The following is a 27148-nucleotide window of genomic DNA, read 5'->3' on the forward strand; positions in this document are numbered from 1 at the left end:
GGCTGAGGACACCAAAACAAAACTTTATAAATAAATCTCTCATTCGGTTCAGCAAAAGCACTCTAGATTGATTAATTCCAAATTCAATAGTTTTAAAGTGATAGACATTCTATAAAAACAAGAATTGAAAGGCATATTCCCAAGAGAGATGTTGAAGAATCAAAGATGGAGGCTCTTCCAACTGAGAAATTATCGTGGATGCTTTTTCATCTCTTTCTTCCTGGCCATCATTGTAAAGCTATTATGAGAAAGAATAGTTAAATTCTCATTTATTGGAGGTTAGATGTAGTTATCCAAATGTTCATATATTTATCACGATCATCATGATCTTGGTGTTATGTATGTTTTAATTATTTGTAAATATTAGTGATTATCTTCGTTTTTTATGCTTGTTATGAATCGACCACTTATAACTTTTTATAATGGTTTTGAACTGATATTGAGAAATACTTTTTTTTAATTGATAAAAGATTCTAAACGTTAGATGTTAAACGATAGACACGGGTTTAGGTTTAACATTCAAATATTAATATTGCCATTATGGTTAATCGACTGAGAAATCGTCTGTTAGGAAATACGACTAATTTCACATTTTCGTTTATACATAAACAGCAGACGTAGAGTGATATGTGATAATATTAAATGGTGGCTAAGAATGTACATGATTGGCCAAGAAAATACATGCGAATATGATAATGAAATCTAACCCCAACTATCTTAATTCCATCTATTAAATCTTATTTTCGCTCCTGTTATTTTTAACTTATTTATCAAACAATGAATCTTTTCAAACAAATTTACTTAGAACCATAGAAACTATTGAGTTACTTTTGATTATCGCACAAGCTCCTGTGGAGACGATACAAACAAATACTCACTTTTATTCTACTAACAAGGGTCATACCCTTACCCTTGTCCTTAGGTCGGAGTATCATATTTGTCTATTTTGAGAGGTGAACATAAAATAATAAATATATCAAAACAATATATTTACAAAGATTAAAATATATTAATTCTAGCAATATATTACACAATACATCTAGTAATATTACATACATTTCTAATTGAAACAGTGTATCATCACAAACTTCATTGTCATATTATTTTCATACTCAAACTCTTCATGCTCTTCATCCACATGATTTTTTGACAAAAATATAGTCACATCAACTTGTTGACCCTTAACTGCAATATCAAACTAACTTGTTATCTATTCAATTTCAATCACCTCTTTAATTGGTGAAATATCATCATCTTGGTATACAACATCTTCCATTGGATCATCAGTTTCAATATGACCCATTCATTTGGACTTAATTACAACATAACATCCTCATTTACATGTATGAATTGAAGGATAAAATATGTAATAAACTTGTCTAACACTATGTGACATTATGAACATGTTATACTCTTTGTACCTTCTATCCATTCGAATGTCAACAATGGTATATATTTTTTTATCCCTCTAGAAGATAGGTCATGCCACTCACTATAAAAGAAAACAACTTTATTTTCTGAGTCTTGGATAATTGTATACCAACTCATAAATGTGTATAAAAACACCATAGAAATCGTCTTCACCATCCTATGTAACTCCTTTTATGAACAAACCACTATTTATGGTTTTTTTTCTTTTCATTCCATGTTTAAGTGTAAATTTTATATTCATTCACAAAGTATGTGTGTAATTCATTTTCAAGCTGATGAGGGCCTTCAAAGAAGATTCTCAAATGGAGTATTTCTGGAATCGGTGCAAAAATGTATGATAATTGTTGCTTGAACCATGCTATAAAATAGGCATGTATATAACTAGTAGAGGGTTGTTAATTTGTGTTTTGAAAATAGTAGGTATTAAGTGCCCTGTATCGAAATACAATATAAGTTAGAAGGTAAAAAGTATTTATATCCATGGTGTTCAAAATAAATATGTACTTTATTTATTTACTCAATATATGGTTTAACTTCAACATAATTAATCAATACATGAAAATGAGAAAATTGCAATTCTTTTTTAGTCAGTCAATGCATACTCGTCTTTCAATAAAAGATGATCAGGAAGACCAAAGAATAAGAAGGTAAATTGACTTCTTTCCATAACATCAACTTTCTTCCTTATGATTAATGGAGTCAACATTATGTGATTGAAATAATGAGAGCAAAAATGTGATGTTTTCCGATACAAGTAATGTGCTTATTTGATCCCTCAACTCTTGCCTTATTTTAAACTAGTCGCTTTGAATCTTTCAAAAGGAAACATCCATCTCTATTGAAACTATCCACCAAGTAAAGCCTCATATGCAAGATGCATAAGTATATGCTTCATACAATTAAAGGAACCCGACAAAAAACTTGTTCCAACTTACAGAGAATGATAGGAATATATTGGTCCAATTTGATGAGGCCGTCTAATCTTAAAATTGACGCACAAATGTCTTTAAAAAATTGACTAACTTTAGTTAATGGATTAAGCACATGGTTGGAGAGTAAACTAAACACATTTGAAAATAATATTTCTATGAAAACATGACAATTATTAAGGTAATTTATCTGAGGGACCCTCGCAAAACACATCTTTCAAAATCATATATAATCTAGTATCGTTGGTTCATAACTACTCAAATTTGCAAGGGGTTATCCTTAGAAAAATGTAACATTCAAAAAGTTGTACGGGTAACCCCTCAACCCCTAACAACATGACTTTTCATCTTTCCCAGCATATCTTCATTTTCTCCCTTTTAATGTATGTAAAAGGTAACCCTTCACAGCGTACAATTTTGAATTTTAAAATTTAAATCTAAGGGGGGGACAATCCCTCGCCAATCACGTTTCAAATTTTTCATATTCCCTCCTATTTTGTAACTTTGTTTTTTTATTATATTCTTAGAATTTTGCATTGTGAGGGGTATATCCATTGCCAACATCATTTATTTTGTGAGGAGTATAATCCCTGGCACAAATCTCTAACAATGGAGAGTTTTTCTTGTAGTATGTGGCTGTCCAACTGATTTTATTGAGAGCAATATGAAACAAAACTATGTTTTAGTTTCATTTCCTTTATCAATTAATAATATCAATTACATAACTCAATTAACAAACTAAAAGAAACAAATTGAGTAAAAATATGGTTCCATGAAATTTAGGTAATGAGTGCTTTTTTACCCACTAAATTATTCAAATTATATAGTAAAATTGAAATCCTATGTCAATCTCTTACACATCACACAAGTAATAACAAATTTCAACACGAGAATTATCTGCTTAATAAGTACTTACATATTATTCATCATGTGACAAAATCAAAAAACTTAATAAAATTAAACGACCTGCAACTCCTAGAGCATTAACATAAAATCAATGTCAACATCAACTCAATTATCTAATCCTCTTTTTTCAAGTTCTCTAGCAGTCTTTAATGACTTCAGTTCATCAATCAACTGAAGCAAGTTGTTGTAGGAATGTCCACCTTCCTCTATACTCCTCTTGGCAGTATCACCAAGCTTTCTTACTCTCATCCTCATTTCCTTGCTCTCTTGACTACTTCCCATCAAAATCTCAACAGCCTTTGCAATATCTTCTCTTCTCACCACTACATGATCTTCTCCAATGCTAAGCCAAAACTTGTTCACTTTTGATCCAACTGAAACTCCTATCTTCAAAACATCAACAAGCAACTTCTCATTATAAAATTGCTCAGCAAACATTGGCCATGTGATCATTGGCAAACCAACACTCAAGCTTTCAAGGATTGAGTTCCAACCACAATGAGTCACTATCCCTCCTGTTGCAGGGTGATCCAATATCAGAAGCTGCGGTGCCCAGTTCCATATGATATAACCCTTTTTGCTTTCTTTCATCCTTTCCTCAAAATCTTGTAGGAAACCTTCTCCATCCTCATCTTTATCCTTTTCTCTAACAACCCAAATGAAATTATGACTTGAATTTTCAAGTCCATAAGCTATTTCCACAAGCTGTTCATGAGAAACCCTAGTAAGGCTTCCAAAACTTACATACAAAACAGACTCATTTGACTTAGAATTTAGCCAATTTAACAACTCTCCCTCTTTTTCAATATGTCTTCTATTGGCTTTATTTTCATCATCTTTGTTAATCCATGTTGAAACTGGCCCTACACTCCATGATTTGATTCCTATTGTAGTTTGACTAAGTTTCTCATAATCACTTTCAAGCTCATGAAAACTATTGTATAGTGTTCCATAACTTCTTTTCTCCGATTCGAACATTTCTCCAAAAGCACTTGTGGTTGAATTGCTAACCCTTGTCGAACGAGCTAACTGCAAAGATGTTATCTCAATGGTATGAGGCAAACAAGGAATAGTAAATTTCTGTGTATCAGAAGCTAAATCATCATGAGGTCTATACTTTCTCAAAAAATAGCTTGCACAGTTGGAGAATAGGCTTGAACTGTAAAAGTAAATCCTTGGAATGTTTAGTTTCGCAGCTGATTCAACAGTCCAAGGATAAGTCATGTCGCTTATTATGCAATCTGGTTGAAGATCTTGAAGCAAAATCTCAATTTGATCTTGAAGCATCAGATTTCCCTGCATCATTTTACCAAAAATTTCTAAGGAAGTGGCATCTTTAAAGTTTTCAATTCCATCAGGCAGACCAACTTGAGCTGAAGGGAAGTGAATAAGCTGAGTTTTGATGGAGTATCCTGAATTGAAGTCACTGTCTATGGTTTTTTGAAACGTTGAAGCATTGGCATGAGTATTGATGATGGTTACATTTACACCATGCTTTGCAAATAGTCTTGCTGTGTCTATCATTGGAATCATATGGCCGGGAGTTAGACCAGGAACAAAAACTACATGAAGTTGTTGAGAATCCATTGCTTTTGATGAGAACTTGTTCCTGAGATATACAAATTAAGAAAGTGATTTTAAAACAGATGTTTCAGAGAATTTCATTTAGTGCAATATTGAATACAATATTTGTTTGATCATGAATCCTAATCTTTGTCAGTCCATTTTTGACATGCAATTTTATCAGTTTCTTTGCTTTGTTTGTAGTGTCATCTTCAAGAAAATAAACCAGAGGAGCCAAGTTAGAGGAAGTTTATACATACCTGTTTGCCAAATACCAAAGCTTCAATCTTTCTTCTCAAATCCTCCAATTCGATTTCCTTTGTTTTTCTGCGCTTTTTTACTTCTGATGGTCCAAATTTATTTCCTTCTGCTTCATGTATGCATATTCAAAGAGAAAATAAGTAAAGAAAAATGAGACACGGGATCAAGAATCAATGGGTTTTCTTTCTTTCCTTCCTTCCAAATTTGCCTATTTTTTTATTTCACTACATGTTCTACAGTGTTCTACAATATTATTATAACCGTGAAACAGTTTATTATATTTTATATGTCGTTTTATAATATAGTTTTTCTTATCATATCTCGAACTATTTTTTACTTCAACTTGGTTTGATACAATATTTTATAATGTTTTTTTATTAATTTTATGAGATACATCCGTTTAATAAAGAGAAACATAATATGTAGTCTTATAAATAATCAATCACAAATTTTTATTAATTAAAAAATTAAAATTAAAGGTTCTCTCTTTTGCATTATCACAATCACTTCATGATTTTAATTAAAAATTAAATTAAATTTTTAAACAAATTTCAAATTTCTTTTTTGTTATTGAATGCTGTTAAGAATATGAGTTTAAGTGTGTTTTCATACAAGTATTTGTCAAATATAGATGCTAGAATAATTAATATTTTGTCCATAAACCTAACTAACATGTAAAAGTTGATATTTCAAAGATGAAGGTCGTTATTAGTGTTTGAATTCAAACCTCGTTGGTCGGTGTGTGAGTGTTTAAAGTTGTTTTTAATAAATCAGATCACGGATTTTAATTCATGTAAGAGAATAAATTTAAAAAAATTCTAAGGATAATTTGTACAAAATTGGTTGAAAAAATGTATTTGTGCTTGACAATTCAAAGTTTGAATGCAAAACAGTTATATAAGAAACATCACTGTTATTCTTACATCCATTTTATACACCAATACTTACATCGTATACATTATTTATCGTATAAATACGGTGAACAGTATTTTTTTAATAAAAAAATATATTTTATGAACAGTACCATGAACAGTATCTTGTGAATAGTATTTGTGAACAGTAATTTTAAATGGGGAAGTATTTGTGAATAGTAATTTTAAATGGGGAAACAAAATTGATTAATAAGATATAAAAATTGGTTAATGAAGTGATGAAGCTGGTTAATAAACACACAACTATTTAAAATGATTTTGTGTAAAATAAAATTGGTTAATAAAATGTAAAAAGTTGGTTAATGGAGTGATGAAAGTGGTTAATAAATATTCAGATATTAAAAATATTTTTTTATTATAAAATAAAATTGGTTAATAAAATATAAAATATTGGTTAATAAAAATATAAAATTGATTAATCATATTAATTTTAAAAATAATAATAATAGTTTTTATATTTTTATAAAAAATATTTATTACTATAATATTTCAAATACATTTATATTCATTAAAATATAAAGAAAAGGTACATGTAGGTAGGTGTAGTAGGAGAGAGAATTTAATGATAAAAAATTAAAAAGGTATTATTTTGGATGTAGGTGTAAGAGAGTAGTGTAGAAATATCATTTTTGTATAGAAAATTCAAGTAAAATGCGCAACTGCTTAAAAAATAAAATAAAAGTCACAAAGCATAAAAGAAATTAAGTAATATTGCTTAGATTGGAAATGAGACGCAGATTCATACATTTCTTACAAATCATTTTATCTATATGACTTGGATGTTTAAATTCTATAGAGAACAATAATGAAAATATGAATCCTTGTTACAAAGATCAAATTGACTTATATACATGTACATCAGTAACCATCGACAACGACTAACCCTCTAAAATTTGACATGTACACCATTACGCGGCCGTTTTGTCCTCTACATTTCCTCTATGTGTTTCCAGTTCTTCAACTGCTACAAACTGTTGTCAATGTTGACAGCTGTTTTTAAATAGCATAATTTCTTCTGTTGAAAAATATATTTTAATCTTCCAACTTCCTTTATCGAGAATCAACTTGTTTCCTGTCGACTAATTGTGATTTAGGCGTCAAAATATGATTTAGTTACCTGTGTTTTAACTTGTGTATTTATCTCACACCCTATATCATGTCGACTATGCATAAATCTAAAATCACAAGCTAACAGATTCCCCAAAAAAATGTCACTTTCAATCATGCTTGCAATACGAAAGAAAGGTGGCATTTCTAGCAAAACTATCGACGTTGTTCAACCCATCCCGCATACGTCATCCCCATCATGATCTCTACCACATAGCAGTCACATAAGTTTCCATGCACACACTCACCATCATGATTTCAACTTATAAGGCCAATGTGGGCCACAAAATTAACCGTTTTAAAAGGAAAACATTTAATTAAATCCAATATTTAAAATGTTAATGGAATTTTTTAGGAAAACTGAAGAGTCCTCTTCCATAACTATATATACATCCTACTTTTTTCTTTCTTCCATTTCGCACCTTCTTCTTTTCTGAAACCTAAGAGCTTTCACTTTTCTGCAAATTCCACCACTCTTCTACTTTTCGTTCTGAGAACAATGACTTCTTCTTATAGCATGAAAATAAATTTTCCTGTTGATCTTCAAGGATCCATCATCATCAACAACCGTAGCTATGTTCTAGAACCTCCAATGGAGAAGGAAAAATTGATATATGGGTTCCCTAGGTATTAATCATTTTTTCTCTCTCACGTGTATCACTTATGCGTTTTTTGATCCTTTACCCAGATCACCTATAAAACCCATCAAACTTGAAAAGTTCTTCCCCTGCTCATCATCATCCAAAGACGTTGAATATTGCTCCTACGTATTCCAAAGTGCAATGGAGAATTCAAAGCTATGTAATTCTTTGTATCAAAACTTATGCGTTGGTTGATTTTAGAGAATGATGTTTAGGTCGCATTTGAGCGGTTAAACATTGTTTGTTGCTCGCGCATGGGATGCAGAAAGTGTTTGTTTGTATATCACATTAGAATGGATCATGTTTGGTCGCATTCGAGCGGTTAAAAGTTATTTGTTGCTCGTGCATGGGAGGATGGAGCGTTTGTTTGTATATCACGTCGGAATAGATAAAGCATCGTTTGTTAATGAAAAAGTTTGCATCGCCGCGCTGAGGCGGAAAAAATATTTGATTGGTTGAGATTCTTTTTGGGTGGAAGATGAGTATTCGAAAGGCAAGCTATACAACAGGTATTCAAATATTTGGGGGAAAAGAGGGATATACATCCAACTAGTCCATTTTCATCCAATGTAATTGTGAAAAAAAATTGATAGAATTAAAGTCTTTTGAAGATGACAGGTACTTGAAAGGCAAGCTATACAGCAAGTATCCAAGTACTCGAGAAAAGAGGGATATACATTCAACTAGTCCTTTTTCGTCCGATTTAATTATGAAATTTTTTTAATCGAATTAAAGTCTTTTAAAGTTGACAAGTACTTGAAAGGAAAGTTATACAACATATATCCAAGTACTCGGGGAAAAGAGGGATATACATCAAACTAGTCATTTTTCATCTGTTTAAATTGTTAAAAGGATTTAATAAATTTAAAGTCTTTTAAAGATGACAAGTACTTGAAAGGAAAGCAATATATCAGGTATCCAAGTACTCGGGGGAAAAAGAGATATACATCCAACTAGTCATTTTTCACTCGTTTTAATTGTGAAAAGGATTTAATATAACTAAAGTCTTTTAAAGATGACAAACACTTGTAAGGAAAGTTATACTTCAGGTATCCAAGTACTCGGGGGAAAGAGGGATATACATACTACTAGTCCTTTTTCTTCCGATTTAACTATGAAAAAATTTTAATCGAATTAAAGTTTTTTAAAGATGATAAGTACTAGAAAGACAGACTATACCGTAGGTGTCCAAGTGATCGGGAAAAAGAGGGATATACATCAAAACTTACCTTGTAGAAAACTTTCTCCATCTTCATCTTTTCTATGACAATCCAAATGAAAATATGACTTGAATTTTCAAGTCCACAAGTGAGTCATTATCCCTCCGGTTGCAGGATGGCCTAATATGACAAGTTGTGGTGCCTAATTCTAAATCAAATATCCCTTTTCCTTGATCCTTTTCTTGAAATCTTGTAAGAAACCTTCTTCATCCTCATCTTTATACATTTCTCTAACAACCCAAATGAAATTATGACTTGAATTTTCAAATCCATAAGCTATTTCCACAATTTGTTCATGAGAAAGTCTAGTAAGGTTTCCAAAATTTACATGCAAAACAGACTCATTTGGCTTAGAATTTAGCCAATTTAACAACTCTCCCGCTTTTTGAATATGTCCTCTATTGGCTTTATTTTCATCATCTTTGTTAATCCATGTTGAAACTAGCCCTACACTCCAAGATTTGATTCTTATTGTAGTTTGAATAAGTTTCTCATAATCACTTTCAAGTTCATGAAAACTATTGTATAGTGTTCCATAACTTATTTTCTCCGATTTGTTAAGGAATCATCTTTGATCATTGTCATTTTTAATTACCAAGAGCTTTGGTGGAAGAAGAAGAAGAAAGAAAAAGAAGAAGGATAAAAAAGAGAAGCTTTTATTTTATGATTAACTTCAATACACACATGATATTACTATTGGTGTAAGCCCTAGAGGCCAATACATTTTGGTACTTGTATCGAATTATTTATTAATAATAAAAGGCATTCTCTTTATTATGGTTGATTAATAAAGTCCCTGGAATAGATAGTCCGTTTAATGTATTAAGTGTGACTTAATCATGAGAACACATTAAACATAAGGACACTATTCCTAAAGTATCCGTAGTCGAGCTTTAGTGTGAAGTGGGATAACATTAAAGCATTAAGACTATTATGTTTGTAGACTGATGATCACATCTCATGGATCATGGATAAAGAGTTATCAAGTCTCAAACATAGGTATGAATATTAGGAGTAATATTTATACCGGATTGACCCTCTATGAGAATACTATATAGAAAGTTATGCAAGGTGTCATAAGTTATTCTCATGGTGATAATAGTGTATTCCACTCTTCGACCTGAAACCACTATGGACCCTAGATGTAGAGTCGAATGCTTTATTCCTGATCCAACATTGTCCGTAACTGGATAACCATAAAGACAGTTGATGGGTACTCCACAAAGCATGCTGAGGGACATGAGTGACCTAGATGGAATTTGCCCATCCTGCATAACAGGATAAATGTCTATGGGCCCAATATTGAACTGGACAAGGATGACACGGTATATGCCTTGTGTTCAATATAGACATAAGGGCAAAGGGGTAATTATACACATAAGTATTATCACAGAAGGAATTGTCAGATCACATGACATTTTCGTGTCTTGGGTAGCAGTGATGTGTTGCTAGATACCGCTCACTATTTATTATGTTAAATGCGTGATTTAATATAATTGCCAACGTCACGAAAACCTACAGGGTCACACACAAAGGACAAATTGATGAGAGATAGAGTAACTAAGGAATACCGTAAGGTACGGTGCCCTTAAGTGAATTATAGAACATCGTAAGGTACGGTGTACTTGAGTAGAATACGAAATATGGTAAGGTACCATGAACTTAAGTGATTTTGGGCATATTATAAGATATGGGCCAAAATACACTTAAGTGGGCCTTTTAGCTTGAAGCCCACACAAGTGGTTCTATAAATAGAACCCTTGTGCAGAAGCATTCAGTGCGGTTGCATTATTTTTGTTTTCTATCACTCTCTCTCTCTCACTCAAAGCCTTCATTCGTACCAGCCAGCACTGAGATTGAAGGAACCCGTTCGTGTGGACTGAGTAGAGACGTTGTCATCGTTCAACGTTCGTGATCGCTTCGTGGATCTGCATCAAAGGTTTTGATCGTCACAAGAGATCTGCACCAAAGGTTTCAATCGTCACAAGAGGTAAATATTCTATCACTGATCATGACCATTCGTAAGGATCTCTAAAGGAGAAAATTTTAATTTCCACTGCGTTTTGGACCGCAATTCTCCTTCAGTGGTATCAGAGCCACTTACGAAACCATGAATCGGATAGTTGTTTAATTTCTGTATTAATATGATTAAAAGACAGAATGAATCAATTAATTAAACGGGTAATTAAATTTGGCATCATGAGTGTATAAGTTGTATGATTGATGTTGACTATGCTTCGGTACCGACATTAGTATGGTGAAGCAGCGATACATCGATCGTCCATAGGTTACGCAATTGAGACCGATCAGCTTATATATGATATAAGTAATCCTAATGCAAAGTACGGTATATGTGATATACTGTTTCTGTTTCGTTCATTCAAACACTAAATGATTGTTTTCCTTTGAGCGATCAATGGTCATTTGCTTCGGAATCCGACATTAGTATGGTGAAGCAATGACCTGTTGATCAATCATACTGAATCAATAATCGAGGTGTGTTTGACGGTCTGAAATTGGCGCATTAGGGTTGGTGACGGCGCAAGGGTTGTGCCGTCAAGGAGTTGTGAATTTAGGGTTTTGGAACAGGTCTGTAGACTGTTTCAAAGTTCTGTTATTTTGGATGCGTAACGGTCGTAACAAGACGCGTGACGTTCGTAACAGACCCATGACGGTCGTAACAAGGACGTGACGGTCGTCACGTGCTTTGTGACGGTCGTCACACTCACAGATCCAAAATTGTAGGCGTTTCTGTTTTGGCCCCGTGACGGTCGTAACATATGCCTGTGACGGTCGTAACATGCTTGTGACCTGTGACGGTCGTAACATGCTTGTGACGGTCGTCACACTCACAGGGTCAGAATTCTTGGGGTTTCTGTTTTGTGACTAAGCAAGGGTTGTGTTCATACAAAACAATGTCCATTTCAAATGAATTGTTCATTAAAATTTTGGACAGGGGCGCTGCCCCTCCAACCCCGCAAGGGCGCTGCCCCTTGACCCCGTCCGCTGATCGGTCAGCGGAACCCCCGGCTAACTTTGCGTAGTGTGATCGGTCGCCGAAATTTAATTTGGTTTTAATTAATTAAAGGAATTAAAAAATTAATAATAATAATGTGATTGTTATTATTGCCTTGTTGTGATCAGTTATGGCCTTAGTCTTCCTTCATTTTGTTTTGGTTTTTAAATACGACCTGCGTGTCGTGCCTCTCCTTTTGATCTCTTAATGTAACTTCTTTTCTCATCTCAAACCCTCGTATGTAAAACGATTTTCTTCTGGAATGTAATGTTATGAAGAAAGAGAAGAAGACAATGTCATAAAGAAAGAGAAGATTTCAATATCAAAGGAGGACAACCTTGAAGATCTTGCTTGGAGAAGCTTAGAGAAGAATTCAATATTAAAGGAGGACAACCTTGAAGATCTTGCTTGGAGAAGCTTAGATCGTTATTAGGTTAGCTTAGGTTCTCTCATTGGCTTGAGAGAACAATTGCGCTAAGGGCCATAACTGTTTCATTGTGTATGTATGTTGATGCATGTGTATGTATGTTGATGCATGTGAATATATGTTGATGCATGTGAGAGACGATTTATATGATAAATAAGCCGGTGAGATCAGAACAATTGCAATTCCCTCAAACTAAAATATTAAGTTTATGCTTTCCAAGTCTTAGCACTCATCAAGACTAGTATCGGATAATGTAGGTTTCGCCAACGCGAGGTGCATGTTCTATATTAGTAAGGTGCGATGGGATAATTGTAATATCCAACTGCTAAGACAATGGGTCAAACTTAACTAAACAAATTATGAGAATATTATAAATGTTTGCTTTCCAAGTTTTAGCACTCATCAAGACTGGTATCGAATAATGTAGGTTTCGCCTACGCGAGGTGCATGTTTTGTATTAGTCAAGGTGCGATGGGATAATTGTAATATCCAACTGCTAAAACGATGAATCAAACTTAATTATAATTTTCTTGTATATGTTTAGAAGCAAGAGTTGGGAATGATCCATATGATGGATTGGAATAAGGAGTTATTCACCCAACTGAAATTTTCGAGAGTTGTATGAGATACAATTGGAAGAGTTCCTACCTAAATAACCTAGTTTTGTGTAATCCGCCTACGCGGACTTAGAACGAAGTGAAATATGGATCTCGACCCACTAGAAAGTCTTCCAACGGGATTTTCCGAATCAAATGATGAGGGTCATTTGTTTTGAGTAAAATAGTGGGAGCATATTTGATTAAAGGCCTAATTAAATATGTCAATGATACTTATATTTTCTTAATCCTTATGTAGATAACCATGACAGCAAACACCTCTAACAACATCTTGCGATCAATCCTTGACAAGGAAAAATTGTCTGGGACAAATTTTCTGGATTGGCACCGAAACCTGAGGATTGTCCTCAAACATGATAAAAAGTTGTATGTCTTGGAGACACCTGTTCCTGAAGAGGAACCTCCTAGTTCTGCACCTAAGGCAGAAAGAGATGCTTATAAGAAGCATGTCGATGATGCCAATGAAACTGCTTGTCTCATGCTGGCTACCATGAACTCAGAATTGCAAAAGCAACATGAGAACATGTCAGCGTTCGATATGATCGAACACCTGAAGCTGCTTTATCAAGAGCAAGCAAGGCATGAGAGGTTTGAAGTTTCAAAAGCCCTTTTCCAAAGCAAGTTAGCTGAGAGAGCCCCTGTAGGTCCCCATGTACTCAAGATGATTGGGTATGTGGAAAACCTTGAGAGATTGGGTTTTCCCCTCGAAAAGGAACTTGCGACTGATTTAATCTTGCAATCGTTGCCAGATAGTTTCAGTCAATTTGTCCTAAATTTCAATATGATTGATATGGACAAATCTCTTCCTGAACTGCTCGCTATGTTGAGAACTGCCGAGCAGAATCTGAAGTCAAAAGGGAAGTCCATTCTGATGATCGGAAATGGAAAGAGACAGAACAAAAGGCCCACTAAGCAGGGTGATAAAGGGAAAGGCAAGGAAGTTGCCAAACCCAAACCCACCGTTGCTGCTTTAAAGCCTAGTGGAGGCATAGCAAAAGAAGGCACCTGCTTCCATTGCGGTAAGACCGGACACTGGAAGAGGAACTGCCCAAAGTACCTGGAAGATAAGAAGAATGGAGTAGAGACTTCAACTTCAGGTATTTTGTTATTAAATAAATTTATCTACTTCTGCATCATGGGTATTAGATACTGGATGCGGTTCTCACATTTGTACAAATGTGCAGGGGCTGAAAAGGAGTAGAGATTTGGAAAAAGGTGAAGTTGACCTACGAGTTGGCAATGGAGCAAAGGTTGCTACTTTAGCCGTAGGATCTTATGTATTGACTTTATCTAGTGGTTTTATAATTCAGTTAGAGAACTGTTATTATGTACCTGCAATTAGCAGGAATATTATTTCCATTTCTTGTCTGGACAAGTTTGGTTTTTCATTTATAATAAAGAACAATTGTTGCTCAATTTATTTGAATGATATATTCTATGCTACTGCACAAATGAGAAATGGACTATATGTCCTTGATCTCGAAATGCCTATTAATAACATTAATACTAAAAGGGTGAAACCTAACGAGTTAAAACCAACTAGGTAAGAATATTAAAACTCTTCGATCAGATCGAGGTGGTGAGTATTTAAGCCTAGAGTTTGATGACCATCTGAAAGAGTGTGGGATCCTATCCCAGCCTACTCCTCCTGGAACACCCCAATGGAATGGTGTATCTGAGAGAAGAAATCGAACCTTGTTAGACATGGTCCGATCCATGATGAGTCACGTCGATCTTCCAAACTCCTTTTGGGGACATACACTATTGACAGCAGCTTACACACTTAACCATGTTCCATCCAAAAGGGTTGAGAAGACACCATATGAGATATGGAGTGGTAAGAAACCACATATGTCTTACATAAAGATTTGGGGTTGCGAGGTTTATGTGAAACGACAAATTTCAACTAAGCTTGAGCCCAAATCTGACAAATGCTTATTTGTGGGGTATCCTAAAGAAACAAGAGGGTATTACTTCTACAATCCTTCTGAGGGCAAAGTGTTTGTCACTCGAACTGGAGTTTTCCTAGAAAATAATTTTATTTCCAAAGGAACCAGTGGGAGGAAAGTAGAGCTTGAAGAAATTCAAGAATCACAAAGCATCGACACACCTATGGAGGAATTGGAGCAGGAAACACAAGTAGTTGTGTAAGAGCAACCTGCTCAAGTAGAACAAGACCAGCGTAGGTCAGGCAGGATACGTCACCTACCTGAGATATATGGCTCAAGGTGATGTATCACTCATGGATCAAGATGAGCCTGTGACCTACTCATGGAATTTTCGTTTTGATGAAACAGTAAAACAATATGGATTAATCAAGAACGAAGATGAGCCTTGTGTCTACAAGAAGGTTAGTGGGAGCATGATCGTATTCCTGGTATTATATGTAGATGACATATTACTTATTGGAAACGATATCCCTACCCTGCAACAAGTAAAGTCTTGGGTGGGGAAATGTTTTTCTATGAAGGACCTAGGTGAAGCAGCCTATATATATTAGGAATCAGAATCTATAGAGATAGATCATAAAATGCTTGGCCTAAGTCAGAGTACATAGACAAGGTGCTGAGACGCTTTAATATGAATGATTCCAATGGTTATGTGTTTTGCTGAAATGGTGGCACTGTGAGCTTGAAAATTTCAAAGCAAGATACAATTGTTGATTCTACAACCGAGGCCGAGTATATTGCTACCTCAAATGCAGAAAAGGGAGTTGTTTGGATCAAAAAGTTCATTAGTGAACTTGGCATAGTCCCTAGCATTGTGGATCCCATTGGTCTCTATTATGATAACAATGGTGCTATCGCACAAGCTAAGGAGCCTAGATCTCACCGACGATCCAAACACATACTCAGGCGTTATCATCTCATTCGAGAGATAATAGATAAAGGAGATGTGAAAATATGTAAAGTACCTACACTTGACAATATAGCTGACCCACTGACAAAGCCTCTTGCGCAGCAGAAGCATGATGGCCATACTAGATCAATGGGCATACGGGGTATGCCTGATTGGCTCTAGTGCTAGTGGGAGATTGTTGGTGTAAGCCCTAGAGGCCAATACATTTTGGTACTTGTATCGAATTATTTATTAATAATAAAAGGCATTCTCTTTATTATGGTTGATTAATAAAGTCCCTGGAATAGATAGTCCGTTTAATGTATTAAGTGTGACTTAATCATGAGAACACATTAAACATAAGGACACTATTCCTAAAGTATCCGTAGTCGAGCTTTAGTGTGAAGTGGGATAACATTAAAGCATTAAGACTATTATGTTTGTAGACTGATGATCACATCTCATGGATCATGGATAAAGAGTTATCAAGTCTCAAACATAGGTATGAATATTAGGAGTAATATTTATACCGGATTGACCCGCTATGAGAATACTATATAGAAAGTTATGCAAGGTGTCATAAGTTATTCTCATGGTGATAATAGTGTATTCCACTCTTCGACCTGAAACCACTATGGACCCTAGATGTAGAGTCGAATGCTTTATTCCTGATCCAACATTGTCCGTAACTGGATAACCATAAAGACAGTTGATGGGTACTCCACAAAGCATGCTGAGGGACATGAGTGACCTAGATGGAATTTGCCCATCCTGCATAACAGGATAAATGTCTATAGGCCCAATATTGAACTGGACAAGGATGACACGGTCTATGCCTTGTGTTCAATATAGACATAAGGGCAAAGGGGTAATTATACACATAAGTATTATCACAGAAGGAATTGTCAGATCACGTGACATTTTCGTGTCTTGGGTAGCAGTGATGTGTTGCTAGATACCGCTCACTGTTTATTATGTTAAATGCGTGATTTAATATAATTGCCAACGTCACGAAAACCTACAGGGTCACACACAAAGGACGGATTGATGAGAGATAGAGTAACTAAGGAATACCGTAAGGTACGGTGCCCTTAAGTGAATTATAGAACATCGTAAGGTACGGTGTACTTGAGTAGAATACGAAATATGGTAAGGTACCATGGGCTCAAGTGATTTTGGGCATATTATAAGATATGGGCCAAAATACACTTAAGTGGGCCTTTTAGCTTGAAGCCCACACAAGTGGTTCTATAAATAGAACCCTTGTGCAGAAGCATTCAGTGCGGTTGCATTATTTTCGTTTTCTCTCACTCTCTCTCTCTCACTCAAAGCCTTCATTCGTACCAGCTAGCACTGAGATTGAAGGAACCCGTTCGTGTGGACTGAGTAGAGACGTTGTCATCGTTCAACGTTCGTGATCGCTTCGTGGATCTGCATCAAAGGTTTTGATCGTCACAAGAGATCTGCACCAAAGGTTTCAATCGTCACAAGAGGTAAATATTATATCACTGATCATGACCATTCGTAAGGATCTCTAAAGGAGAAAATTTTAATTTCCGTTGCGTTTTGGACCGCAATTCTCCTTCAATTACTTTTATAGTTGATGTTAATTGTAACTAACTCTCTAACAACTTTAACTAATTATGCTAAGATCATCTCTAATACCCCCACCCCACCCACCCACACACACAAAAAATCATGGCGGTGGCTTAAACATCAATTTGAGTAAGGTTGTCGTGAGAGGTTTTGTGAACATGTCTGCAAGTTGAGCATGGCACGGAACATGTTGAATCTGAAGCTACTTGGCCACAACTATTTCACGAACAAAGTGGATATCTAGTTCAATGTGATTTGTTCTCGCATGTATAACCGAATTATGTGATAGTATAAAAACACTCAAGACAACAAAATAGCATGGAACTGAGTAGGGAATATGAAGTTCACCAAGTAAGGATTTTAGCTGTAACAATTCAGATGTTGTGTGAGACAGCGCGCGATATTCGACTTTTGTGCTGGATCGGGCAACAAGGACTTGTTTCTTTGAACTCCATGAGACAAGGTTAGGACCAAAGAACAAGCAAGAGCAAGATGTTGATCTACGATCATCCGGATCACTGGCCCAGTCAGAATCACTGTAGGTACGTAACAAGAATGGTTGTGAGGTTGCAATTGGAACAAGCATCAAGCCAAGCATTGTCGTGCCACTCAAGTAACAAAGTATTCTTTTGACTGCAGACCAATGTGAATGTATCGGTTGTGCCATGAATTAACATGTCGTTTTTACTGCAAAGGCAATGTCTGGACATGTAAGAGTGAGATATTGAAGGGCCCCAATAGTGGATTTGTAGAGACACGAATCAGATAACACATCATACTAATGCTTACTCAATTTGCACGTGCTCATCATAGGGGTTGATACTCCTTTTTCTCCTAACATGGTGATTTTGGAGAGTAAGCCATGGATGTATTTCGTTTGATTTAGTAATAGGGAGCCACCAACTTGTTTGTGAACTTCGACTCCAAGGAAATATCGAGGAGTACCAAATTGTTTGAGTGAAAATTTAAGATTTAGCTTGGTAATAAGCTCATGAATTAGTGTGGAGGATGAACCAGTAACCAGAATATCATCCACATACACAAGGGCATAGAGTGTAATGTTGTTATGATTATACACGAATAAAGAGTGATCACACCTACTCGAGGCAAAACCAAACTAAATGACGGCTTGATACTACTTTTTATACCAAACACGAAGATATTGCTTTAAGCCATACAATACTTTGTTGAGTTTGCAAACAAGCTTGGTGGTTGTTGCATATACAACTTTTCATGCAAAATCTCTGATTCAAACATTTCTCCAAAAGCACTTGTGGTTGAATTTTTGACCCTCGCACAAGCTAACTGCAAAGGTGTTATCTCAATGGTATGAGGCAAACAAGGAATAGTAAATTTCTGTGTATCAGAAACTAAATCATCATGAGGTCTATACTTTCTCAAAAAATAACTTGCACTGTTGGAGAATAGGCTTGAATTGTAAAACTAAATCCTTGGAATGTTTAGTTTCGCAGCTGATTCAATATTCCAAGGATAAGTCATGTCGCTTATTATATATGCAATCTGGTTGAAGATCTTGAAGCATAATCTCAATTTAATCTTGAAGCATCAGATTTCAATGCATCATTTTACCAAAAATTTCTAAGGAAGTGGCATCTTTAAAGTTTTCAATTCCATCAGGCAAACCAACTTGGGATGAACGAAAGTAGCTGAGTTTTGATGGAGTATCCAGAATTGAAGTCACAGTCAATGGTTTTTTGGAATGTTGAAGCATTGGCATGAGTATTGATGATGGTTACATTAACACCATGCTTTGCAAATAGCCTTGCTGTGTCGATCATTGGAATCATATGGCCGGGAGTTAGACCAGGAACAAAAACTACATGAAGTTGTTGAGAATCCATTGCTTTTGATGAGAACTTGTTCCTGAGATATACAAATTAAGAAAGTGATTTTAAAACAGATGTTTCAGAGAATTTCATTTAGTGCAATCATGTAATATATATAGAAACAAGACCTGCACACAGTTAAGTATTGAATACAATATTTGACCTTGAATTAGAAACAACATTTTGTGTTTGTATTCTCTCTATTTGTTTGGTCATTAAATCCTATTCTTGCTTTCTCAGTCCATCGTTGACATGCAATTTTATCAGTTTCTTTGCTTTGTTTTGTAATGTCATCTTCAAGAAAAATAAAAATATTATTAACAACTTAACGGGTTTGCTCAAAAAGAGAATCTTATTGATTTTTTTTTAATTATAAATTATATCTATGTAAGCATTAATATACATAGCCTCTGTCAAGCTCAGACAAAAAGGGATGGTTGTGTTAGATTTTCGACGGCTAACAAAAATTTTATTGAATTTATATGACATAATCAATTATGTAATATATTAATGTCATTGTGTATAAAATTTTAAACTTTATCAAAATTTTAAATTTTTTTTTATTGAGTAATTTTTAAATAATTATATTTGAATAATTATTATATGTAGTTTTATAAACATATATTTGAAAAAAAATGAATTTTAAGAGTAATAGAGAAAATCAATTGATTATTTTGATATAATTTTTTTTCTAGTGAATTTATTTGAATAACTATTATATGAGTTTATTAGGACATTTGAGAATAACTTAAATTTTTAGGAGTAAGAAAAAAGACTGATGTAATCGTAAATAATATAAGAATTATACTCAATTTTATCAATTAGTTTGTATCTTAAAAATTTAATGATTTTAATGATTGAATAATAGATAATAGAACAATTTCATGATTAAATTTATAATTTAGTTTAATTTATTTTTATTCAAAGAGAATAATTGATTGATTGGCAATTACAAAGCAATAATAGTTGTACTAAAATATATTGAAAAAAACACTTTCAAAATTTTTAATATTACATTAATTGTTGAGTTAGAAATTAGAATTGTAGATAATTATTATAAATAATAAGTAAGAAATATAATTTCACAATTTTTAATAGTCCTTAATTATAGGTTGAGGATTTAGATTGATAGATAATTAGTAAATAGTGAGAAATTGAGATTCAATTTCACTTTTTTTAATATGATACTAACTACAAAATTAAAATTTTGATTGGTAGATAATGTCACTAATATTGTAAAATGGAGCTTCTTTTATTTAGAGTCAGAATTTGGATTGATGAATAATTAAAATAGAGAGAAATAAATTTTAATTTTTTAATAAGTCATTAATTATTAAATATGAATGTAGAATCATAGATTATTATTGGTCACAATTAGAAAAAAAATAAAACTTCATAACAATTGGAACGAAAATGAAATATTATCTATTTCCATTAATTATAGTATTGTTAGAAATAAAAATTAAATATTATCTATATGCACTAATTATAGTAATGCTAGAAATAGTTTATCTAAAGGAATAAAATATTTTTTATAAAGAATAAAAACATCAATTATTCCATATAACTAAACCACAAAAATGTTTTAAAATCGAGGGAAGGAAATTAAATCAAAGAATAACTTTGTAACAATTAAATGGAAATTAAATATTGTTGGTATGGTTATATTCGAAAGAGAGATCGTAAGAGAAAGAAGGAAACTAAACAAAAAATAATAATCTAATTGGTACGGTTATATCGGGACGAAAACATGTGAATTATAGTTCAAAATATTTGAGGATATAAATTATTATTATTCATAGAGACGATAAACTTTAAAATTGAAGATCCGTAAGTTTATGTGAACTTTCAAATTGAAGACCCGTAAATTTATGTGCATCTTTATTACAAAGACATTAAACAACATATATCAAAATAATTCTGACTATAAAATATAATTAAGATAATAATTAGAATTTATACTAAAAAATAAATAAGAATTTATATCCGAAAGAAAGTATAAATACTATAATTCTAGAATTATGAAATAAGAGGAAGAAAATTAAACCAAAAAAATAAAATAATAATCAATACAAAAAATAAAATATCTGAACGAAAGCATATGTATTGCATTTTCTAGAATTGTGATGCTTCAAATGATTGTAAGAGACATGTATTTCAATTTTCTTTCTAAGATTGTTATTTGTAGGAGTTGGGGTCGATTGAACTCTCACTCAAATTGCAAAACCTGCAAAATAATAATTAAAAATTATGTTAGACAATATAAATATGAGTATGAAATGAATTTAACCATGATAAAAATAATATTTATGAAATGAATTTCAATATGACTAAAAAGATGAAACTTTCCAAGAGCTTTTGGATTAGATAAAGATAGAAAATATAAAAAAAAAATTGAATCGGTGTTGAATAGTTCACTCATTCATCTCATTTTTTGTCTCGTTATGCATCAAGTTCTAAAAAATACGTGTGAGAGAGAAAGTGAGAGGAATTTATCTATTTATCTTCCAAGAGCTTTTGGATTAGATAAAGATAGAAAAATTATTTTTTTTAATCGGTGTTGAATAGTTCACTCATTCATCTCATTTTTGTCTGGTTATGCATCAAGTTCTAAAAGATACGTGTGAGGGAGAAAGGGAGAGAAATTTATCTATTTAAAGAAAAAAAGTAAAACAAATTGACTGATTAAGAATAATAAAATAATATTATTAGAGAAAATCAAACATCACATATATCTTGATTGAGTTTATAACTGAAACAAAATCTATTAAATTTAATTTATATCCATGTGACTGAATTTATAATTTAAAATTTCATTACATTCACCGTTTCATACAACTCTTCCTTTTCTAAACATTAATTTTTATAATAATTAAAAGAGTATAACTAAAAATTTGTAACTAATATGTATATCAAAAATAAATTGTAACTAATATACAATATAATGATAATAATATTAAAAACTAAAAACAAAAAATTAAATATGTTAGTAATTACTACTAAAACACAATTTTCAACAAAATAAATAGAATAAGAATAAAATTATCGGTTACTTTATATAAAATTTGAATACTTCTTTTTCAAAAGTATTAGTAAAATGATTTTAAGAATATTGTTTGAAGATTTTAAGAATAAAATAATATAATAACGTTGAAAAAAATTAATTAATTAATTAATTAGATCAAAATCTCTCTTTTAAACATTCTCTCTTTTATTTTATAAATAATATTATTTTCAATAGTGGTATCTAGATAATTATATTATTATTATTATTAGCCAAATATTATATTATTATTTATTATTTGTATTAATATTATTGTTAATAGTGGTGACTGTTTTGGTACTTTAAGAGTCAAAATATGCATGTTGATAAATAATGGTGTTTTGATGGGTGGTTTAATAGAAGATGTACACATAAGCTAATAGAATGATGTGGATTATTTTTGAAGAAGACTATGTTAAGTGTCATAATATAATTTGAAGCATTTGATTTAATATATATAAATAGATTGTTCAATCTTGGCTTAGAAACAACACACTATGTAATCACTGCTCAAAAGAGCAAGGGTTGTTGCATCGTCGTATGAATGCATTGAAAAATAAGTAAGGGTTCCCACATTTTCGTAAACAGGTGTGGGTAAAGAAGCGAGTTCATGAGAGTAGATTCGTTTTGAAACATGGAATTTAGGCACACTTATTAGAAAATTCATGAAAATAATGGACACTATGGTCAGGAGGAAGATCAATTTCACATGCCTACAAGAAACTAAGTGGACGAGTGAACAGACGAAAGAATTATACAGCTCGAGCTTTAAGCTTATGCATACTGGAAAAGTTATATCGAGAAATGGGATGGGAATTATTGTAGATAATGAGTGGAAGAAGGATATTCCAATTGTGAAAAAACTAGGATATCAGATCATAGACCTACAATTTGTAGAGGAACAATACACCATTAATGTTATTAGTGCTTACACACCTTAGTTTGGATTAGTATAACACATTAAAGTAAGTTAGGGAAGGTTTAACAAGAAGTTATAAGGGCATGCATGAGAGGTATGGTATTGGGGAGGTAAGTGTATAAGGTAAATTCATCATAGAGTTTTTGTAGATTTTTTATCTTGTTATAGATAATACCTGCTTTAGGAAAAGATGAAAACATATTATTACATATAAAAGTGAGGTAACATATTCTTGGATATATTTCTTTCTTATTAGGAAGTCAGATAGAAAGATTTGATTGGATTATAAAATTATATTGGAAGAGAGCTTAACTACCAAACATAGAGTATTTATTATGGATGTAAGAGTCAAGAGAAGAGTGAGAAGAAGAAGTCATATAAGAAAGAAAGACAAGAGATTTGGATCAAGTGAGGTGTGTTAAAGATGAAGAAGAAAAAGTTTTGGTTCAGGAAAAGGATATAACGGATAGGTGGAAGATATCTTTTTATAATTTATTTAATGAAGGATATGATATTTCACCACACTTTAGCAGGCTCGACATTGGAGAATATGATTAGAACTATAATTATTATCTTCAAATTCAAAAACAAGAAGTAAAAGAAACGTTGAATTGATAAGTAACAGTAAGGCGGTTGGGCCAGACAACAAACCTATTGGAGTGTAAAAAATTCTTGGAGATAGAGGCATTGAGTGACTCACCAAACTCTTTAACAAAATTATGGGGTCAAAACATATGTCGGAAGAATGGAGAAGAAACACTTTAGTTCCAATCTATAAGAACAAGGAGGATATACAAAATTTTCAAATTGGAGGATTAAACTTATGAATCATTCCTTCAAGTTATTAAAAAGAGTAAATTTTTCCCAACTCACTCTTTTGCATCATATGTTCTTTTTTTTAGTGTTGCAATAGCGTTTCTTTCTTATTTTTTGAAAGTCCATGCCAAAATCTTTTCCATCGAGGTTGTCGGTTTCTAAGCCAAGGATTTGTTGAAGTTCCCGAACATGAGACCATCCTTGAAATCTCTAATGAATATCTATGTGTTCGGGTTGGAGACTTGTATGTTTTTTTCATGAAATCAGGCCAAATACTCACAGAAGGATTCAAAATATCCATGGCGGTTGAACAAACTGATGTTGGAAAGTTTTCTTGATAACTCCTTGTAACTTAACACTAAGAACCTCGTAGAACTCATGTACTATTTAAGGGCGGCCTCCTAGAATGTTGTGGTCATCAACTTTCACTTCAGTGAATCATCTACACTAATGGTATTCATCTGGGTGTTGATGGAATTTATGTGCTCCTGGGGATCCCAATTGACGTCGAATGACGCCAAAGAGGATCGTCTGAAATTGTCGGGAGCTAGAGCGTCCCAAATATTCGTCGCGAGTGGTTGGGATATGCAGGTTGCTCGTCCTTTATGACCTTAGGATTTGTTTGTTGCTATTGTTGTATGTCATGATCTCTCTCCTGTAATAGTTTATTTTGGCGATGGAGCTCATCCATAAAGGCTAGCATCTCCGCTATGCTAGTTCAGACAATGTTGTTGTTGCTACTAGTGGCAATTCGTGTCATGGTTAGATGGAATCAGGCTGCTATTAGAATAGGTATGTGTGACTCGGTTAGTTTAAATAGAGCCCAAAGTGGCGCCAAATGTACTCGTAAAAGTACACTAATGATAAATCTACTAGCGAGGGCCAGTAAAATCGCAATTTTTCATTGCTCAAATGTTTGTGTATGATAAATCTTTCTCTTTGTATTTTCCCCTTATATTGTAATTTTGACTCGTTTTGCACGTAAATCTCATTTGAGACAATTTAATATGATTGCACGTGCTTCATATGACCTCTTAATGATGATGGAAATAAGCTTGATTGCCTAAATCTAAAGCCTTAAACTTCCCCATCAGTCACAAATGGTTCTCCATCATACCTCAATCAGATAATGCCTCATGTTAGCCTTGGATTGACATGACCAACCTTGCCCATCAGCTGCTTCAACCCGACCTTGATCTTTTAGACAAGTCACCAATCGGGATGAGCTTTGTTAGGTCCAAGCGGAATCTGGCCCGCTCGAGATAACTCGGTCCAAGAAATTACACATCTACACAGCCCTTCAAGCATGAACCATGTAAGGGGAAAATGTTTTCCTAAGTCCTATCAAAAAACCAAACATTTACACTATCCCTCAAGCATGAGTCATGTAAGGGTGAATTTTTTTTCCCAAGTACTATCAAGAAACTAGATATTTGTATCTTTACTTAGTTGAAGATATGATTTTAAATTTCGGTCCTTAACCACAAATGCGGCCCCATTGTTGATGTGGTCGTATCCACAATGACATCAAACAACAACCCAATGTGAATTAAAATCATGCATGCGATATGGCTGTGCCAAACAATTCCATCCATGTTCCTTCAATTCTTCTCACTAAAAATGAAAATTTTAGAACTACAAATATCAATCTAATTTAAATACAATAAAAAATCTTAACTTTAAACATTTTCATTTTGTGTATTTCAAATATTTCTCAATCAATTTTCACACTGCAATAGACACAATATGCATTGCAAGAACTACAACCACGTCCGTATCCATATTCGCGACTGACCGCAATTTAAAAAAACATTGGTTGATGATTAATGAATTGTGTCATTTCGTTGTATTGAGCAATCATGCATCGAAAATGATTAAACACATATTTTAACAGTGTTAACCATTCAAATTTTATGTCAATTTTCTGTCAACATATCATTTTTCTTTCAAAATATTCCAAACAAAATTGATATATTTAAACAATTGAAAGACAAAATGTCATATTTGAATTTCTAATATTGCTTGACATAGTTGCAATTCTGTCATCCAATCTCGGTCAACACTTACTTCACTCTGCTTCAAGTATGCATATTCAAAGAGAAAATAAATAAAGAAAAATGAGACACGGCATCAAGAATCAATGACTTTTTTTCTTCCCTTCCTTCCAAATTTTACTATTATTATGTTTGTTTATCTACCTCATGTTCTAGTGTTCGACAATATAAATTATATTAACATTATTACATTTTGTATAGTTTTTATAATATAATTTTTGTTTTTATTTCTCTAACTATTTTTTACTTCAAAGTTGTTTGACGAAGTATTTTATAATGTTTTGGTAATTTTATAAAATGCACATGCATTGATTATTATTTATTTTATAATGTTTTTATTAATTTTATGAGAAGCACATAAATCCTAATTTAACGGATACCTGCTAGGTTTCTATATCCCTATATAAAATGTGTCAAATTTAGTAACATGATACGTTCGATAACTCTTCACCTTATGTTTATATAAGAAAATTCACCGTTGGATTGAAAGTTATTATCATATAGATCACGCTTATAAAGATTACATCAATCAAAACTCATTTCATATGTTAAAGAGAATGATATAAATTAACGGTTTTCATGAAGTTTTGTAAGACATTGATTTTTATACATCTCGCTGACATGTCAAATAATTTTCGATTAATGTTAAATTTTATAGACAGAATCTACATGATAATAGTTTTCAATCCAACAGTGGATCTTGTTATACAAATATGCTGTAAAGAGTTATCAGAGGTGTCATGTTATTAAGTTTGACACATTGATGTCATTTGATCATGACTATATATATATATATATATATATATATATATATATATGCTTTGCATAGCTTTATCGAATTTGCAATAAGTATCTTTAAAGCTGCAAAGCAATCCCTGCAAAACAAAATTAGATTTTCACCTTTGATAACCAAATCCTTTTAGGTCTTGGTGTGTTAGTGACTCTAAGAGGTCTAAAGTTATTTCCTTTATACTGTCTAAGTTTA

General features: G+C 33.0%; 1 protein-coding gene and 1 pseudogene across 1 annotated transcript; both read right to left on the reverse strand.

The window, feature by feature from the left end:
- Positions 1 to 3229: 3229 nt before the first annotated feature.
- LOC127127381 (soyasapogenol B glucuronide galactosyltransferase) lies at positions 3230 to 5309 on the reverse strand. Its single transcript, XM_051056553.1, has 2 exons — positions 5090 to 5309; positions 3230 to 4875 (listed from the first exon to the last, which is right to left on the reverse strand). Exon 2 carries the CDS (start codon positions 4851 to 4853, stop codon positions 3372 to 3374), a length of 1482 nt encoding a protein of 493 aa, XP_050912510.1. The 5' UTR covers positions 4854 to 4875; positions 5090 to 5309; the 3' UTR covers positions 3230 to 3371.
- A 3757-nt stretch (positions 5310 to 9066) lies between these two features.
- Positions 9067 to 19356, reverse strand: LOC127131063 (soyasapogenol B glucuronide galactosyltransferase-like; annotated as a pseudogene).
- Between the last annotated feature and the right edge of the window lie 7792 nt (positions 19357 to 27148).

The sequence above is a fragment of the Lathyrus oleraceus genome, chromosome 3, assembly GCF_024323335.1.
Source record: "Lathyrus oleraceus cultivar Zhongwan6 chromosome 3, CAAS_Psat_ZW6_1.0, whole genome shotgun sequence".
NCBI lineage: Eukaryota > Viridiplantae > Streptophyta > Magnoliopsida > Fabales > Fabaceae > Lathyrus > Lathyrus oleraceus.

What these genes read in the sequence shown, in the direction of transcription:
- LOC127127381 (XM_051056553.1), bottom strand. Translation starts at nt 4,853, where the DNA reads ATGGATTCTCAACAACTTCATGTAGTTTTTGTTCCTGGTCTAACTCCC.